Genomic DNA, 17,349 nt, shown 5'->3' with positions numbered 1-17,349 from the left:
TATACTAAGGAGATTTTTTTTGCTTTCCTCTGTACCCAATGATAAGATTTTAAAGGTAAAAGGAAAAGAGACATTCAGGGCTGCACGTTAGAAAAGCAACGTTCAGGTAGTGTAAACAGGAAGTTGAAGGGCAAATAACTGAAGCTTCAGGCCCAGCTGTAATAGTTTCCAATGCTCAGAGAACTAACAGTGGGGTTTGGGCAGTGACCTTGGGCTAAGACAGCAATATTTCAGAAGCGCAATCAAAAAGATCCCTTCGCGCTTGGGGGAAGGACAATGTGAGGAAACTAAGGTCGTTAAAGGCGACTGTATGATTTCTAGTCTGAGAGTTGCCAATGGCAAGGGGAGGAAACACAGGAAGGCATGCAGGTTTTGTCTGGGGAAGAGTAAATCGCATGTGTTGAGTTGGAGGTACCAGAGATGGCAAATCCGTGCATGGACATTAGTTTCTGAAGTTTCCAGCTAGGACATTTTTCTCAGAAACAGTGTTTTTTCATACCTCAGTTCAGTCTAGTTAGTATCAATACAGTCTTAAAGTATCATTTCTTTTCTCCCATTTCACACTGTCCAGGAAACAATGCAACAGAAAGCTTTAACAACTTGATACCATTTTAGAGTTAAACCAGTGTTTCTTAATGCCCCATTCAGCGTAGTGTCTATTCAGCCCTTAAAGTATCGTTTTGCTCTATAAAGCGTTATTCCCCCAATGCTGCAAACGTTTTCCCACCTGTCTTACAAATCTGGGGGAAATCGTGCAGACACAGATTGGCTGTGGGGAAGATTGCTGGTGAAGGAGTAGAAAAACGTGAACAACAGGACCAGCGTCAGGAGCTCAGCATCCCACGCAACATCAGTGTTTACGGAGCGCGCAGTAGGAAAGGAGCTGAAAGGAGGCCCGGAGGGAGGATAAGGACAGAGAAGCAGGACAGGCCTAGGGCTCAAGTAGCCCAATAAGAGGCCCCCAGCTTAGGAGCAGGGAAGAGGCCCTGAAAGCAGGGAGAGGAGGCTGCTGTGGACCCTTAGCGGGTGTTTTTCTGAGAGGATGAAGGCTGATGATAACCCAGACTTGGAAAGTTAAATATGCTATGGTTTTCTTTGACATAAGAAGCTTAAAATATGAATAAATGAATGAAATAAAGGAGCAATGATAGGAAGCTAGTAGGTAGACCTGGAGACAGGGAAGAGATCAGGAGGAAGGAGTAGAAGAGAGAGGAATTGGAAATGATCAAGGTGTTATATGCATGGACCTCTTCCCCCAAGCGAACATCACCACTCTGTATTTTAAACGTGCACTGACTGTAACAAAAGAAGGCCAATTACAGAGATCCGATGAGAAGCGGGAGTGAAGAATTAGAGATGCGGTGGGTGCAGCAGCGTGGTGGGAGGACGAGAGGAGGGAAATGTGCGGGTGGCCGGAAGGGTCTTGGTACTGGGGACAGATCATTTTAGGAAGGGAAGGCTTGAGGGTACCTGCAGCCGAATGGAAGAAGCAGCGGAAAATAAAAGGCGCAGGAAGGTAAAGGATGACAGGAGGCCCCAGGGGACTTGGAAGAGAGGGCTTTTCACAGGGTGTAGGGATACACGTATCTGTGAGCCAGCAGATGGAAATCAGGTGATTTGGGAATTAGGAAGGAAAGCTGCTTCCATGTGAATCAAAATATTTCACAGAACTGAAAAGGCTGACTTATTTTGGCACGAATTGAGAGGCTTATTCTTTTTTCTTTCATTTTCTCAGTGTGCGAAGCGTGTCTTAGGAAAGGATGGCAGTAGACAGGGTGGGAGGGGAGAGAGCGGAGGGACAGAAGTAGGAAAAATCAGACACGGCCAACCTAGAGCCCTAGGCAAGGGGCAGGATGATGCAGAGGGTATGAGGTCTCTAGGAATGGCAAGGGAGCAGTTTTGAGGGGTAAAACCGCTGGTGACTGAGAAAGCATGAACATTTCCACCAGACCATACTTGGTGTAAATCAGAGTCAGCCAGCAGCAGCAGGAAAGGGGTCGCTTCTGTGCTTGCAGGACATGAGGACCAGGACCTGGACTCCGGCTGTGGCAGGTACACCCTGCAGGCCAACAGGACCCAGTGCCCAGCGACAGTCAACTTCACGTGCGAGTTCACCAGCAGCTATGGAGCCAGGGGCAGCAAAACCATAGAAGTGACATTCGTCCCTGTGGGTAAGAGCTCTGTCCCTGAAGTGTTAGCCATGGAGATGCCACACTCCTCTTGAGCCACTGGGAATACCGTGGGCAAAGAAAACCGGCTGTCCTTGAGAGTGGCCTGCGGTTGGAAGCCAACCACACACAGGGAGACAGGAGAGGTTTCCCTTTCTGCCATTTCAATTCAGATGGAAGCTTTTAAATTGGGAAGGGCAGGGCTGTGGAACCCCAGCTGTAGGCAAGGTGAGGGGCACCCTCCTATATGGCAAAGGGGGAGGTGGGGAGTAGTTATGGGCTCTGATCTGTCCTGTCACCTTGAGTCCATGAGAAAGCCCCAGGGACCCCCTTCCCAACAACTCCTTCCCACCTGAAGTCCATCAGCCTGATTCCCTCCCCACTACTCAATTCCCTGCTCCCGCCTCTCCCATTTCACCAGTTCCATAAATAATGCTGCAGAAAGCTTTAACAACTTGATATTTTGTTACCATTTTAAAGTAGAAACAGTGCTTTTTAATGCCTTAATTCAGTCCAGTCAGTATCAATTCAGTCTTAAATGCATCATTTCTCCCACAAAGCATTGTCATTTGACCCATAGCTGCAAATGTCTGTCCACCATCTTACCAGGATGTACTATTTGTATACATCATTAACCCTCCTTTTCACAACTTACAGAAAGGACTGCTGAGAGCAGCACCCATTACTCTTAATTGTGTTTTCTGCAATTGTGACTTAGCATTTGTATAATGATCACGTCAGGTTCCCACGGCGCTGCGTGATCTACACAACTCTGAGTCACTCTAGATACTCATGCACTTGTCTAGGGCAGTGACGAGTTCAGAGTGACCTCATCCTTACCCATGTTCCTCTCTGTAACTTTGCTTCTATGTGCAAACCTGCTGCATGTCTTAAGGACACATTTATGCTTTGCTGAAAAAACCCTCGTCTGGTCATGTAGATACCAGAGAGCCGGATTGGGATTCCACAAACCTTTGCAGTCCTCTCTCAGAAGCAGCTAAGCTTTAAGGAGCTGTCTCTGGATCCCCACAGGCAGTGAGGGCCACAAAACACGCTGCATGGGTGACTTCGAACTGGATCTGAACACTTGAGCTTCAGCCGCTAAAGGCTGTGATGAAAAGCCGTGATTGCTTTTGATTATAATTGAATATAGGATTTTACACTGGAAAAGCAGTCCAGGACAGCAGCCTCAGGGCATGAAGCTCTCCTCCTGTGGAAGAGGAAATTGGATGACATTCCTAAAAGCAGCTGGTGTGGAAAATGAGCTCCGAGAGAGGGGGAAAGATAGCAAACTATATTATACATAGTGACCCCCCAAATGTGGGACCAGGGGGTGCAGGAGAGGCCAGGAGGAGGAGACAGTGAAATGATCAAAGTGTGTTCTGTGGAGGTTCAAATCTGCCAAAATGAAACCCATTAATCTGTGTAACAAATTTAAAAAGGCAAAACAAAGTAACGCCGAGGCCAAAAGCAGTAGGACAGTCATGTAAACGTTTATGTTTCTAACGGTCTCATGAACATTTTAAATGAAAATTTCTCATGAATCTGAGGAGCTTTTCAGAAAGCATAGGGAACACAGTCAATTATAAGTACATAATTTTCATTATATAATTATATAGAGTTAATGTTAAGGTGCCTCTATGTCCCAGTTTGCCCAAGATAATGCAACTATAGAGTCTTAGGCATTAAATGTTATGGTTCCCCAACTGAAAATGTAGTTCCAGGATTCACTCTGGCTTATTAAGCCCTGACAGTGTAGGTTACCTAACACTAAGGACAGGGGACATGGAGACATAAGAGAAAAGGCTCACCTCAGAGGGCTCCCAGCATTCCAGAGAGATGCTAAAGTGAAGGAGCACCGTGGGATGTGGAAAGGTAGGGCCCGAGAGTAGACAGGAGGTGATTCCAAGAACCTAGCGTGATCTTCCCAGAGGCATCTGCAGGATGTTGGAGAGGAGCTGGCGTGAGTTCCACACCCTAATGTGCACCTTTCACCCTGCTGACCATCAGGAGATAATCCCACCCACAAAGGGGAAGTGCACGAGCTCTTGAGGCACACGACGGAAGGGAGTACAGTTCAGAGTGCCACCAGCAGCAGCCTAGCAACCCCGAGAGCCCGGGAGCAGCCAGGTACCAACCGCGCGCTGACATAGTGCAGTTACCACGCCCCGTGTGCTGTCTTTCTCTTAAGTTCTGCTCGTGTCGATGTCACTGGAGAGACGAAACAGTGGACTTGTGGTCAGCTTTGTTTTGTTTGTCTCGTTTGCATTCTTTCAGCCAAACTAACAATAACCCCGGACCCAATTTCTGTTTCTGAGGGACAAAGCTTTTCTATAAAATGCACCAGCAATGTGAGTAACTATGATGAGGTGTATTGGAACACTTCTGCTGGAATTAAGATACACAAAAGGTTTTATGCCACGAGGCAGCATCCTGGCGGAACCGAGTCAGTGCTGACAGTGCAGACGTCGACCAGGGAGTGGAACGGTGAGTGGACGGCCCCACTGGGTCATGGGAAGTTCAAAGGGACAGATGCCATCCTGGGTCTGCTCTGGATGCTTATGCTGGCCACTCACAGTGGATGTAGCAGCCTTTGGGATGATGACACTGTTCCATCCTGCAGATATGGGAGATGAGGCTCTGCAGTGATATCACTCATATACCACAAGCCAGGGAACTAGGATTGGAGCCAAAATCTCCTCCACCAGAGCCTGGGCTCTTGTCATTACATTAAGGGCACTGCTCCTCTGAACACTGGACACTTGAGAACATCATTTAGAGATGGAGAAGGGGGCTCACACATCATAGTGCTCATAGAATGACAGCTCTCTTCCAAACCTTCTCATCCCTGCATGTGTAGAAATTTTCATTCATTCCCTGGGTTCGTGGAGGAGCCTTGCAGTAGAAATTGGGAGACCAATTTGAAATCCTATTCTACCCCTAACCTGGTGTCTGCCCCTTGATTTTATTTGAGCCTAAGTGTGTATTTAGGGGGCCCTTGCTGAGTCCATCAGGTAGATGGAGAGCCAGGGGGGAGATTGGTCAGGCATTTTCTTCTCTGTGCCTGAGAAAGTATGGTGAGTCCTTTCCCAAGTTGGTCAGGAAAGCTAAGCCTCCTCTTGGCCTTTCCCGAATTGCTTCTCTCCTTCTTATTCATTTGTCTTCCTTCCACTCAGGAACATACCACTGCATATTCAGATATAAGAACACAAGCCACGAGGCCACCAAAGATGTCACTATTCACCCACTGCCTCTGGAGCCAAACATCATGATTGATCCTCTGGAAGCCAGTGGTTTGTGCTCGGATTCTCATCACTTCAGGTGCTGTGTGGAGGAGGATGAGGAATACAAAGTGATGTTCGAAATGGAGTCTTCCTTCTTTCCTGCTGGTAAGACGAGGATCGCTGACCTCTTGGGTAGAGAGACTGTCAGAGACAGGATGTAACAGAAGAGACCCCATGAGCTTTCATTATTTTGCTCTGTGGTTCGAGGTAACATCTACCGAGCCTGGGAGGGTGGGTCCATCCTGCATAGCGGTAGCTGTTGAGGGCAGTACTGAGACACCGTCATTGTGGGAGTCACCAGCTGGGCGGTCGGACAGCCTCTTTCTAAGCTGCAGGAGAGACATCAGGACTGGAGATGGAGCTCAGGGCGAACTCTGCCTCGCACACAGGGTGCCCTGAGTTCCGTCTCCAGGACCGTGAAAGGAAAAAGCAAGCAACAGTCCTCTTCAATGCATGATTGAACATGTAAGAAAGTAAGAGAAATAACCAAGCACGAAAACCATAGAGGAAAAGAAGATAGAAATGTTGCTTTAGAATAACGCTGGGACAGGGTTCACTGGGGACATGGCTCACTGGTAGAATCCTTGCCTTGCTTGCACAAGGCCCTGGGTTTGATCCGCAGCACCACACACCAAATAAAGGAGCTTCCCTATAGGCATTTGCTAATATCAGATACCTAGAGCCTCTAGGGGAGGGACATGAAAGAAAAGCTTTTTCTTCTTCAGCAAGGGACCTCTCCCCCACCAGGGCGCAAGTCAAGATCTTTGAAGGGCAACATGCTCAGCAGAAGAAGAGGCCAGGAGACAGAATCTATCTGATAGAGTGAAGGCCTTGGCCTGATTTCTTGTTGGGTATTGAGAACTCTGACTATCCTGCCCTCCCCAGCTTCAGGCTCTGAATATTCACTATGTGTGTGATTCAGGACCTCCATGCTGAAGAATGCACAGCTTAAAGCTATCCATTTGTTAGCACTCTATGTTATCTCCTCCAGCACTCCCCTCTAAAAAAAATTCACATCCTCTGTAGTAGAATAAATCCTCAATCCAAGTCCCTCAGGATTCCCAGGATGAAAATCAGCCAAAGTTGAACTCACAATCTCAAATGTCACCGCACAAGCACCTTCCCAAACTCATTAATTTTTTCCAATAACTTGAGGATTTTCTCAAGGCAAGACATCATAATAAGCAATGAACAAAAGAGAAAAGACCGCAGGCCCATATTTCAATGTGTAGAAAGGCCCATGTCATAGATGGCTGTGCACACAGCAGTAAATATTGGAAATGAGCACTACAGGTTGGAAAGAATAGTGCCTGTGCAGGAAAACAGGACTCCAGGGAAGCCTGGAGTGTTTAGAGAAGATTGCACAGAAGGGGACGATGGAGTGAGCCTGGGGACTGAGATATGCAAGCATCTGGACAGCCTTGGTCAAGGTACAAACATGCAGAACTTCTCAGGTGGCTGAGCCCTGGGAGATGCAAAGATAGAGATGAGCAGGGGTGTTCTCTCAGAAGTCACAGGCCAGTGGTAAGGAAAGACCCATGAAGAGGTGAGTATAAACCGACATAGTGAAGGCAGGATGGGATGAAGTAAGTGCACAGGGCATGATGGGATTTAGGCAGGTAGAGGGATCCAAACACTGCCAGATTTTCTCACAGAAACGTGTCAAACACATTCCTGAGGAAAGTCTGGATAAGCTTAATGATTCTGGATCATGCTGACAAAACCTATGCTTTGGACACTCATGTCATCACTTCCTGTTCTCCATATCTCTGTCTTCAGCCAAAGAAGTGAAGGGAAAGCAAGTGTGCTACAAATACAGCTCCACGGCAAACTCAGTCTCCCAGTGTCCAAAAAAAGTCGATGTGTTCTGTCACTTTACGAATGCTGCTAACAGCTCGGTCCGCAGCTCTTCCATGAAGCTGGCTCTGGTTCCTGGTAAGTGCATCTTCAACTGTAACTCACTCAGCCGTCCATTCGCTAGAGACTGGAGGTGGGAGTGAGGCACAGAAGGAATAAGTCCTGTTGGGAAAAGCAGGCACAGATTAAAGAAGCAGCTTTGAATGGAAAGCAACAAAGCCAGGAGCAATAACTAAGAAATCGAGTGACTCTCACAAGGTCACTGACAGTAAAGAGAAATAGGAATTCAATCTCCGTCCTCCCCAGCCTGGCCCTGTCTCCTCCTTTCAATGGTCCCTTGTATTTCCATTTTCCAACCCAGGGGAGAATGTCACATGCCGAGACCCTGCCATCGGCGTTGGAGAGCCTGGAAAGGTCATTCAGAAGCTGTGCAGGTTCTCAGACATTCCCAGGAGCTCCGACAGCACCACTGGTGGGACTGTCACTTACAGGTGTGTGGGCTCCCAGTGGCAGGTGGAGAGGAAGAGCTGCATCTCCGCCCCCATCAATGGCCTGCTCCAGCTGGCAGAGGTGAGTGCTCTGTGGGGAGCCATCTGGCTGGACAGATTTCTCACACTTGGGAAAATGGGCCAGGGCTGCTTGGTGTTACTCCAAAAGCTACTTTTGTGTGCATATTTCCAAAGGAGATGTGAACATAAAGGGGTTTAAATCCAATAAATCAGACAAAGCAGGTGTTCTGTTCCAAGACCAGCCAGGACCTTAACCTTGAGTTCTCAGCCCCCAGATCCAAGGCTGCCAGGGGCAGTGTGTTACCCTCTCTCTCAGCCATCTCCTTTGGATGATTTCGATGTCAAACAAACATCTATAATATTTTTAGAAAGAGGAATAATATAAAAATACAATTCAATGAAGAAGTAGCTGAGCTTCATGCTGTTACAGGTCTGGGATTTCCTTAATCCTTGTCAGCAACCTCTATTTCTGAAGGGCTACTCTGCCTTAGTTAGAACCCAGGTGGCAGCTATGCAGCAGGGGACATTCCTTTCTTTTGGTCAAAATAAATAAATGGCGTTTCTGCACTTGATGTATTGTGTATTTGCGACTCCTGCAACTCCATGAACTGCAATCATTATGTAGCTGAATTACAACTAGTGGGGTTATAAAGAACAGTGATATCTTTAGACAGCCAGTTCTGATCATCTTACCACTGGAGAAAGGAAGAGCTAAGAAATACAGGTAATATTGATTTGTGTCTTAGCAAATTAACTTCTTCGTCTCCACTTGTCTCACATCAAATACATTAAAATGCCCACTGAGTGCAAAGCATAATTATAGATGTGGACAATGTAAAGAGATAAGCCACATTGGCCACTGACTGATAAATAATAGAAACTACTTACTTATTCGCTACTTGGAAGCTTTGTATTTGTGTTAGACCTTGATGGTTGAAAACATGAGAGATACAAATCATCCCAAGCAAGGAAGGTAGAAATTATAACTTGAAGCTAGAGCTGTGAGTTGTGTGAAGGGATCAGCAGAACTCAGGGACTGGAAGAGTTACATGTTTTTCCTTTGCTTGGGCTTTCATTTTGCTAGGCTTTGATCAAGAGCCCCTCTCAGGACCAGAACCTCCCCGTGTACCTGAAGAATCTTTCCATCAGCATAGGCAGGGAGGAGCGAGAGATACAGTCATCCCCTGGGAGTCTGGGTGCCATCATCAACATCCTAGACTTGCTCTCAACAGTCCCATCCCACGTGAATCCAGAGATGATGAAGGTGAGGCTGGAGTTTGGGGCTCACCCGTTCACCCCTCAGGACTGTGTTCAGTCCATCCCCACTGCAGCAACCTCTCTCCGTTTCTTGTAAAGTGAGAATCTGGGTATTAGAGTCTGCCAGCTACAGCTTTTAGGATACCTTGGAGGGTTTCCAGAATTCACTTTGGGGCCTTAAGAAGATTTCTTTGGTAAATCTCTGCTTTAGTTTCTTTAGTCAAATAGAATGAGTTCCTATGAATTTTCCAGGACAGCTAGGAATGAAAGGTTTTCAGAATGTGTACAAAGTAGGATTCAGGGCATGGCAGTCTTCTGAAACTTTCTTGCTGGTGACTTGCCACCCACCAAAAGCCTCTACAGAATGGAGAGCTCAGATAAAACCAAACGAAACAATAACTCCCTCTGCTGGCCTGCTGAACTGGCTTGAGCCAGGGTGGGAAGGGGTTCTCAGAGTTATTAGGTTCCCAGGACAGTGTTATAGTTACTGTCCGAGGCTCCTCTTCTGCCAGTTCTTCCTCATCTCTCCTCTTGCTTGCACCTGGCCACCCAGCTTCCAGGAAGAGGTTATTTTTGTCTCTTTTGGGGCTGAAAGGATTTTGTGGGTTTGTCACTTATAGGATGTGCTGGCCACTGTGAACATCATCCTGGGTAAGTCTGTCCTGGGCACCTGGGAGGCCCTACAGCAGGACCAGACCAGCCAGAGCTCACAACTGCTGCATTCGATGGAGCGGTTTTCCAAAGCCCTGCGGCCAGGAAACAGCACCTTTGCATTCCTCCGCCACCCCAACGTGCAGATGGGGAGCATGACCATCAAACCCGGAAACGCCCACGTCTACCAACAGAACTTTCACTTCCCTGACTCCGACCTCTGGGGCAACGTGACCATTGAGAAGCATCAGCTGGGAAACCTGCACCCAGAGACATCGGTTGTCACTGTGGCCTTCCCAACGCTCAAAGCCATCCTTGCTCAGGAAGCTCAGAAAAAGCCTTTTGCAAACAGCCTGGTGATGACCACCACCATCAGCCACAACATCACTCCGCCCTTCGAGATCTCCATGACTTTTAAACACAACCATGGAGCAGGAGGGCAAATAATATGCGTCTTCTGGAACTTCAGCCTCTCCAACAACAGTGGGGGCTGGGACAGCCGAGGGTGCCGTGTGAACAGCGTCGACAGGGACAGCGTCTCCTGCACCTGTGACCACCTGACGTCCTTCTCTATCCTCATGTCCCCGGACTCTCCGGACAGGGGTTCTCTTCTGGAAATCCTGCTGGATATCATTTCCTACATTGGTCTAGGCTTCTCCATCCTGAGCTTAGCAGCCTGCCTCATTGTGGAAGCGGTGGTGTGGAAATCAGTGACCAAGAACCGGACGTCCTATATGCGCCACGTCTGCATCGTGAACATCGCTGCCTCGCTCCTCTTCGCGGATGCTTGGTTCATCGTGGCAGCTGCCATCCAGGAACACCACTACCTACTCAACGACACAGCCTGTGTGGCCGCCACCTTCTTCATCCATTTCTTCTACCTCAGTGTGTTCTTCTGGATGCTGACACTGGGCCTCATGCTCTTCTATCGCCTGGTTTTCATCCTGCACGAGGCAAGCAAGTCCACGCAAAAGGCTGTCGCCTTCGGTCTCGGCTACGGCTGCCCCCTCGTCATCTCAGTCATCACAGTGGCGGCCACCCAGCCACGGGAGGTCTACATGAGGAAGAATGCCTGCTGGCTCAACTGGGACGACACCAAGGCCCTGCTGGCTTTTGTCATCCCCGCCCTCATTATTGTTGTGGTGAACATGACCATCACCGTGGTGGTCATCACCAAGATCCTGAGGCCGTCCGTTGGGGACAAGCCCAACAAGCAGGAGAAGAACAGCCTGTTTCAGATCAGTAAGAGCATCGGGGTCCTCACTCCGCTCCTGGGCCTCACTTGGGGTTTCGGTCTGGCCACTGTGTTCCAGGGGAGCAACGCCGTGTTCCATATCATATTCACCTTGCTCAACGCCTTCCAGGTGAGTTCTGCTGCCAGGCCCTGGCGGAAATTTCAGTCTCCTGGGGCAGATGAATGGTGGAAGCATAAACAGGCCTAGGAATAGAGAGGAGTCCTTGGGGAGGAGGCCTCAGCCCCACAGAGCCATGCTGCAGAACTCAATGGGAGCCCAAGGCAGGGCATATTCCTCTGCTCCCAGGGATCGATCTGTGCCTCCTTGTCACCCGCATCATAATTTAGCAGCAATGTGCCAGTCTTTTCCAAATGCCCTGATAATTCAAGCAGGAGGGAATTTGCCTCCCTCAACTCCATGGTACTTATCTGAGACCGTCTTAGCGCAGCCTGTTACCTCCAAAGGGAAAAGGCCACTACTAAGCCACGGGCTGTCTCCAGTGTCTCTAGGAGTGCTCAGTGACCTCTGTCTTTGTGAGGACACCCTGATTATTCAGCACAGTGTCCCTAGTGAGTGGTGAAGACCTCTACCCACAGCAGGGTCCCCGATGCCATCTGAAGTAAAGGATGTTGCATACCACATGGTTTCCATGGAAACAGTTGTTGAAGGGAGAAACAGTGGATGTCTCTGAGTGCCAGGCAGCCTGCTGGGTAATTATATAAAATGCAGACAGACGTGTTTCTGCTCTCCTGTAGGAGGTCACTAGTGACAGTGCAGGCCACTCTGCTAGAGGAGCTATAACACAGTTCTACACAACAAGAAGTGTCCAAGGGTAGGAAAAATTTGTTCAAGTCTGCAAATGCCTGGGAGCTGTGAGGAGGCAGACATTGCTTCCTGGATGCTTGTGACACAGCCCTGCAAACCCTAAATCTTGCTTCTGGACCGGTAGCTCCAAACTCTATGGTTCTTATTTAATAATCTTTGAGCTGTGCCTTCATTAGAAGGAACCAATTACCTCACCCAAGGCCCCAGATTCCTTGCAGGAATGGGTCGGGAATAATGTGGACATGACAATGTTTAGTAGCATAGCCAGCAGGATAAACTATTCCTACCTAAAGGATATTAGAAAACAGTCTCTAATATACTGTTAAGGCCCTTAGTGTGGACCCTAGACTTATACCATAAACTCAGGTGGACAGAAAGCAGGACGAGTTCACCACCGGGTAATAACACATCCTATTTCACTGGACAGTGGAATATAATTAAAATTGGCTCCTTCTTAATCCTTTCCCCAGGGACTATTCATTCTACTCTTTGGCTGCCTCTGGGATCAGAAGGTAAGAACACTGACGGTTCTGTGTATCTAGAAAAGTCAAGTCGGGAGTGCCCGTGGCAGGTTGAATTTATGCGGCTTCTTTTAAACAACACAGGTGCAGGAAGCGTTGCTGAACAAGTTTTTGCTGTCCAAGCGGTCTTCCCAGCACTCCAAGGTAACCACTCTCTCTGAGGACTTTTCATCTCATAGCCTCGTATCCTCTGCTAGTGTGAGGAAGTACAGGACTTTTTACGTTGGGACTCTTCTTGGTGCGGTTGAAAACAACTTGTTCTACTTCCATACCTAGTTTTGGCACAGATGACGGAGTAGTTTTTGCTTCTAACCTGGTTTTGCCCCTTAAACACAGCCATGGAGCTCTCGTTAAGACACTGCCTCCACATCTTTGGGTAGGTAATTAAATGACAGAGAAGCTAAACTGGAGGTTATCATTGAACTTTAAATGGAAGGCAGTCTTCAGGGGGCATTCAGGATAGTAAAGAAACCAACTTGAGCAAGAAGAATGGATAGAATTGTCTGTAGCTCATTTAGAGCCACAACTACTGTCTTAATCAGTTTCCTGGTTACTAAACAAAATACCAACACCTGCAACTTAAAGGAGGCGAGAGGGTTGCTTTGGCTCGCAGCCCATAGTCGGCTCCAAAGCAGGCCGCATGGCAGAGGAAGATGGGGGAGAAAACTCTGCTCTGATCCTGACCATCAGGAAGCAGAGGGGAGGAGACACTGCAGACCCCCTCAGACCATGGCCTCAGTAGGACCAGATCTCTGTCTCCTAGCAGCAAGTCAGCTGTGACATCCCTGTAATCCAGTCACCTTCTAAAAATCTAGCCTACTGGGCACAGGAGGCTGTTGGGAAGCATCTAGATATAAACCATAGCAACTATTGTCCTTGAATATATTGAGCTACCTTTCGCATGTTAGGAAATCCTAGGAAAACCTACCAAATAATAAAATATACACTTGAGCTGGAGGCGTAGCTCAGTGGTAGAAGATGTGCTCAGCATGCACAAGGCGCTGGTCCAATGGCTTGTGTCAATAAAAGAAAAAGAGGGGAGGGGAGGGGAGGAGACGAGAGGAAGGAAATTCATATATTTGAAAGCGATTTTTCTAATAGGATTAGGTCCCAACACCTCCACGTGGCTGAAGGGGTAGGGTTAGAAATGCAGGTAAGCAACCACTAGAGGGCAGTAAGACCGCTCCATCTTTTTTCTGTCTTCTAGTCGTCGTCCCTGGGTTCAACTGCCCCTGTGTTCTCCATGAGTTCTCCAATATCAAGAAGATTTAACAACCTTTTCGGTAAAACAGGTATGTAGTGACTTCTGGATGCTCCCGGATTAGCCCAGATCCCAAAACTTCATGGGCTTCCCTTGAAATGGCCTCGTTTAGGATGGAGGTGAAATAGAAGAACTCGCTTATGTTTTTACAAGTCACAAGGACGCAGCAACCTTTCATGGGTAATTAATGATCAGTCATAGAGAGCAGGAGTAGGAATGTCTTCTTCCCTGCCAGGCAAAGGTACAGGCCCTGCCTCTGTTACCATACTTAGAAAATCCTGCTACAGGACTCTGCTGAGAGTTTTCTTCCTTTCTCTCCTTTTTGTGGTATCTGTTTGTTTACATATTGACATTTATTTTAAAAATTTCCACATAAGGAACTCTTTTTTTTTTTTTTTTTTTGGTTTTTCTCCGGTACCGGGAACCAAACTCACAACCTTGCGCTTGCCAGGCAGGTGCTTTGCCACTGAGCTAAGTCCCCAGCCCAAATTTCCACATAAGGAATCACCCAATTAGCTATTCTATTAGAAACACAGTTAATACTGAAAACAGGAAGTAGACAGTTAATGACTTTGGGCAGTGGGTCTCAGCCACTCTGGGAAATCCGAGGCCCTGTTCTATGCCACTGTCCCCCACCGGAAAGGAATTCCTAAAACTCTTTCCAGCTTTTTGAGACAGAACAAGCCTCAGTACTCCAGACCAAAGCTTTTCACAGGAAGGCAAATTTTGAGACTACTAAACCTAGCATTGCTAAACCTCCAGAGGGTTTGTGCTTTCCGAGTTACACATCCAACTGGTGGACTTTCTTTCTTATTTTGAGAGTCACTGATTCAGCCTCCTGGGAAATGATCAGGATTCGGTGGAATCAGAATCACGTCCTATGTAGGGCCAGTGGCGTGTGCTCCTTGTTTCTGAATCAGTCAGATAGAATTTGGGGTGCAAGCTTTTTTCCCAGGGTACTAGGGTCTGAGATGCCTAGTCACTGCCACTGGATGGTCTCTTGGGGGTCATCACTGCACCCCGTATGTTGGCCCAGGGAGTCCATAATCACTGTGATTTTGGTTTATGTTGGCAGCAGTCCCCAAGGTCCCCCCAGGCAGTGACAGAGACCTTGTTAGCAGTGGCAGCTCAGCAGTGTGATGGTAGGGTGGGCCCTCGCCCTCCCCACACCCCCACACACTCCCCTCTCCCTGCACCTCCCGCCGCTGCCCACCGGCCTTGCAGCACCCGGACTGCCCTCCCTGACAGCCTGGCTCTGCCCTGTCTGCTGCTGTCCCCATGTGCTTCTTTCTGGTCGGCCTTTCCCTCCCCTGTGATTTTTCTTTTTTGTCCTTTTCTTCCTTTTCTAAGCCTTTGCCTCCAGTCTCTCCTGAGAGCATCCTAGCATCTCCTGACCAGGGTCCGGGTGGTGCATGTGGTGGCATGGGGACAGGTGCTGCCCGCCTGGAGGTCTCCTGGCTGTGGGAAGAGGACAAGTGCTTGTCAGCCTGGGGCTTGCTCAGAGCAATGCGCCTGTGCCGGGTGTTCTCTGGCTTGTGGGTAGGGAGGAGTATTGAGCGGCTTTGGTCCCAGGCATGGCGAAGTCACAGGGCCCTGGACCCAGCTCCCTTGGCCGCTGGGGAATTCACACAGCAGTCCACACCAGCTTGTCTGTGAGCTTTAGGGGCTGCTCTGTCTTTCAGGAACGTACAATGTGTCCACTCCAGAAACAACCAGCTCTTCAGTGGAAAACTCCTCCAGTGCTTATTCACTGCTCCGCTAAGCTCTGAGAACTGCAGCCACATGGCCTCTTGGAGACAGCGAAGAGACCCAGGCAGAGCAGGGACACTCTCCGCGGGCACCTGGGAGCAGACACTGCAGAGACTTTCTCACCAAGATTCTTTCTTCTGTAAAGACAGAGGAAAGGGAGTTGTTATATCTGCTTCTGCTCCCCACCCTGCCCCTCCTGTGACGCCCAGTGTGTATAGTATTTAAGTGAAACGAGCACCTCCCAAGGCCCAGCTTCTGTCTATACTGTAAAATAGAGTTCTAAAGAGACATTTTCATTACTTGCCATTGGCTACAAAGATAAGCTTTGATTAAAATAATAAGTAAAAAACTAGTGCCTAGGAAATACTTCAGTGAAGGAAGGAAGAGAGGGAGGAAGGGTGGGTGGTAGGGAAGGAAAGGAGGAAAGATGGAAGGAAAGAAAAAGAAGAAAAGAAGAGAGGGAGGAAGTAAAAGAGGAAGGGAAAGGAGAAACAGAAAGAAGGAAGGAAGAAAAGAAGGAAGGAAGGAAATGGGAAAAGAATAAAAACTCCACTAAGGACCACACTTTAAGATTTCCATGCTAATAATCTAATATAATCGCTCAGAAACTACAACCCTGAGTAGAAAAAAAAGTCTCCTAAGTGGAAATTGAAAGTAAGCCGTGGAGGGATGAGTTTGGTGTCTTGCTGATATTTTCCTAGCTAAGAAGGAAAAAAAAACCAGACTGGAAAAATAGAGAGGAAACCACATCCTCGAGTGGCTAATAATATTTACCAGCGATGTCCCAAGGAGACGCAGTTCCCTGGTGCCAGTCACGGGCCCGGGGCCCTGCTCACCAAGGCCTGAGCGAGGGGACCGAGCATCCGCAGAGCATGCTGGTGCTTCTGGGTCAGGTCCCCAAGGACCTTGAGGCGACTAACATCTTCACAGTGTGTCCGAAAAGCCTCGTGTTTTATTGTTCTATGTTTTGAAAACACAAGTTACGTATTTATGCCCAGCAATTGACAAATTTGACACACCGCACTGAAAACAGACTCCTGTCTCGCACGTCACAGCTCTCAGAGAACTGGTCACCGTCATCTCACAGCGCGTCCTCTACGTGGCTGTTACCTTAGTGTGCGTTTGAAGGTCCTGGTGTGTCATATAGCCTGCTGTGAACCATTTCTCTCCATCTTCACGTCCCCAGGCAATGACACATTAGGAGTTCCCTGACATCTAACTCGCGTCTGTTACAACCGCCGGAAAGCTTCCAGGGAGGAAGGATGCCGTGGCCCAGTCTGCTCCTAAAGGCACTTCACTCTCATGAGCAAATAGCAGAACTTTCCCCGAGTATTTGACTGTGATTTGTGTTTGTGTGTGTTGTTTATATGGCTGCATTTCATAACAAAAAATACAACTATCCATTGAGACTGTATCCGCAGAGTCAAGTGAGTGCTGTAGATGCCACAGCCACTCATTCCGAACCCCAGCCTGCTCCCAGAGCAGTGGTAACGATAAAAACCCAGAGATCCCCCTGGGACAGGTGGTACGTGTGGGCTCCCAGAGTGGGGAGAGCATGCGTGGGCCTGGAGACAGCACTCAGGATGAAAGCTGAGATCCAACCATCACCTCCAAACTTAGGTTCAGAAGGCCTGCATCTTAAAAACTCTCCAACCTCTTCCTGTTCTAAATTTTAAACTCTACTCTGTTCTCTTCTGTGTGAAGGAGAAGGAGGTGCAGAGGCAAGACAGACAGACATTCCAATGATGCTTAAAGGCAGTGGCCTCTATTTCCAGACTCACAAATGCCATAGACATCTACTCCCCTGTTCCCTGAGAGTTGTCCCAGCACTGGCCCCGCTGAATGGCTCATATGCAAAGTCCCTGGAGGATGCAATCCATGGGTTATAAAAATGCAGCTGATTTCTCCAGATAATGGTTAGCTCCATGCAGAGCTCAGTGCAGAAGAGACAGGAATGAGGCGAGGCTGGGGTCACTTGCATTAGAATTGGATTCTAGGCAAAGACCCGCATGGACTGACTTGGCTCCTGCGT

The 17,349-nt window shown here is 48.3% G+C and overlaps 1 protein-coding gene across 5 annotated transcripts in view; it reads left to right on the top strand.

The window, feature by feature from the left end:
* Positions 1–15,666, top strand: part of Adgrf5 (adhesion G protein-coupled receptor F5) — a 70,808-nt gene extending 55,142 nt beyond the window's left edge. For 4 of the 5 annotated variants that reach the window (XM_005389872.2, XM_005389870.2, XM_005389873.2 and 1 more), the window contains 12 exons: positions 2,016–2,171; positions 4,179–4,298; positions 4,446–4,655; positions 5,345–5,557; positions 7,232–7,387; positions 7,671–7,879; positions 8,903–9,082; positions 9,696–11,090; positions 12,257–12,298; positions 12,392–12,451; positions 13,515–13,599; positions 15,251–15,666. In XM_005389872.2, coding sequence (XP_005389929.1) covers positions 2,016–2,171; positions 4,179–4,298; positions 4,446–4,655; positions 5,345–5,557; positions 7,232–7,387; positions 7,671–7,879; positions 8,903–9,082; positions 9,696–11,090; positions 12,257–12,298; positions 12,392–12,451; positions 13,515–13,599; positions 15,251–15,330 — 2,906 coding nt within the window. In that variant the 3' untranslated portion in view covers positions 15,331–15,666. The remainder of the gene's footprint in view (positions 1–2,015; positions 2,172–4,178; positions 4,299–4,445; positions 4,656–5,344; positions 5,558–7,231; positions 7,388–7,670; positions 7,880–8,902; positions 9,083–9,695; positions 11,091–12,256; positions 12,299–12,391; positions 12,452–13,514; positions 13,600–15,250) is intronic. The other variant, XM_005389874.2, reaches the window with a different exon arrangement.
* The last annotated feature ends 1,683 nt before the right edge of the window (positions 15,667–17,349 follow it).

This window comes from Chinchilla lanigera, unplaced genomic scaffold (assembly GCF_000276665.1).
Source record: "Chinchilla lanigera isolate Chin_1 unplaced genomic scaffold, ChiLan1.0 scaffold00036, whole genome shotgun sequence".
Classification (NCBI taxonomy): Eukaryota; Metazoa; Chordata; class Mammalia; order Rodentia; family Chinchillidae; genus Chinchilla; species Chinchilla lanigera.
Note: the sequence above shows the minus strand (reverse complement) of the source record. Positions and strands in the feature narration are given on the sequence as shown.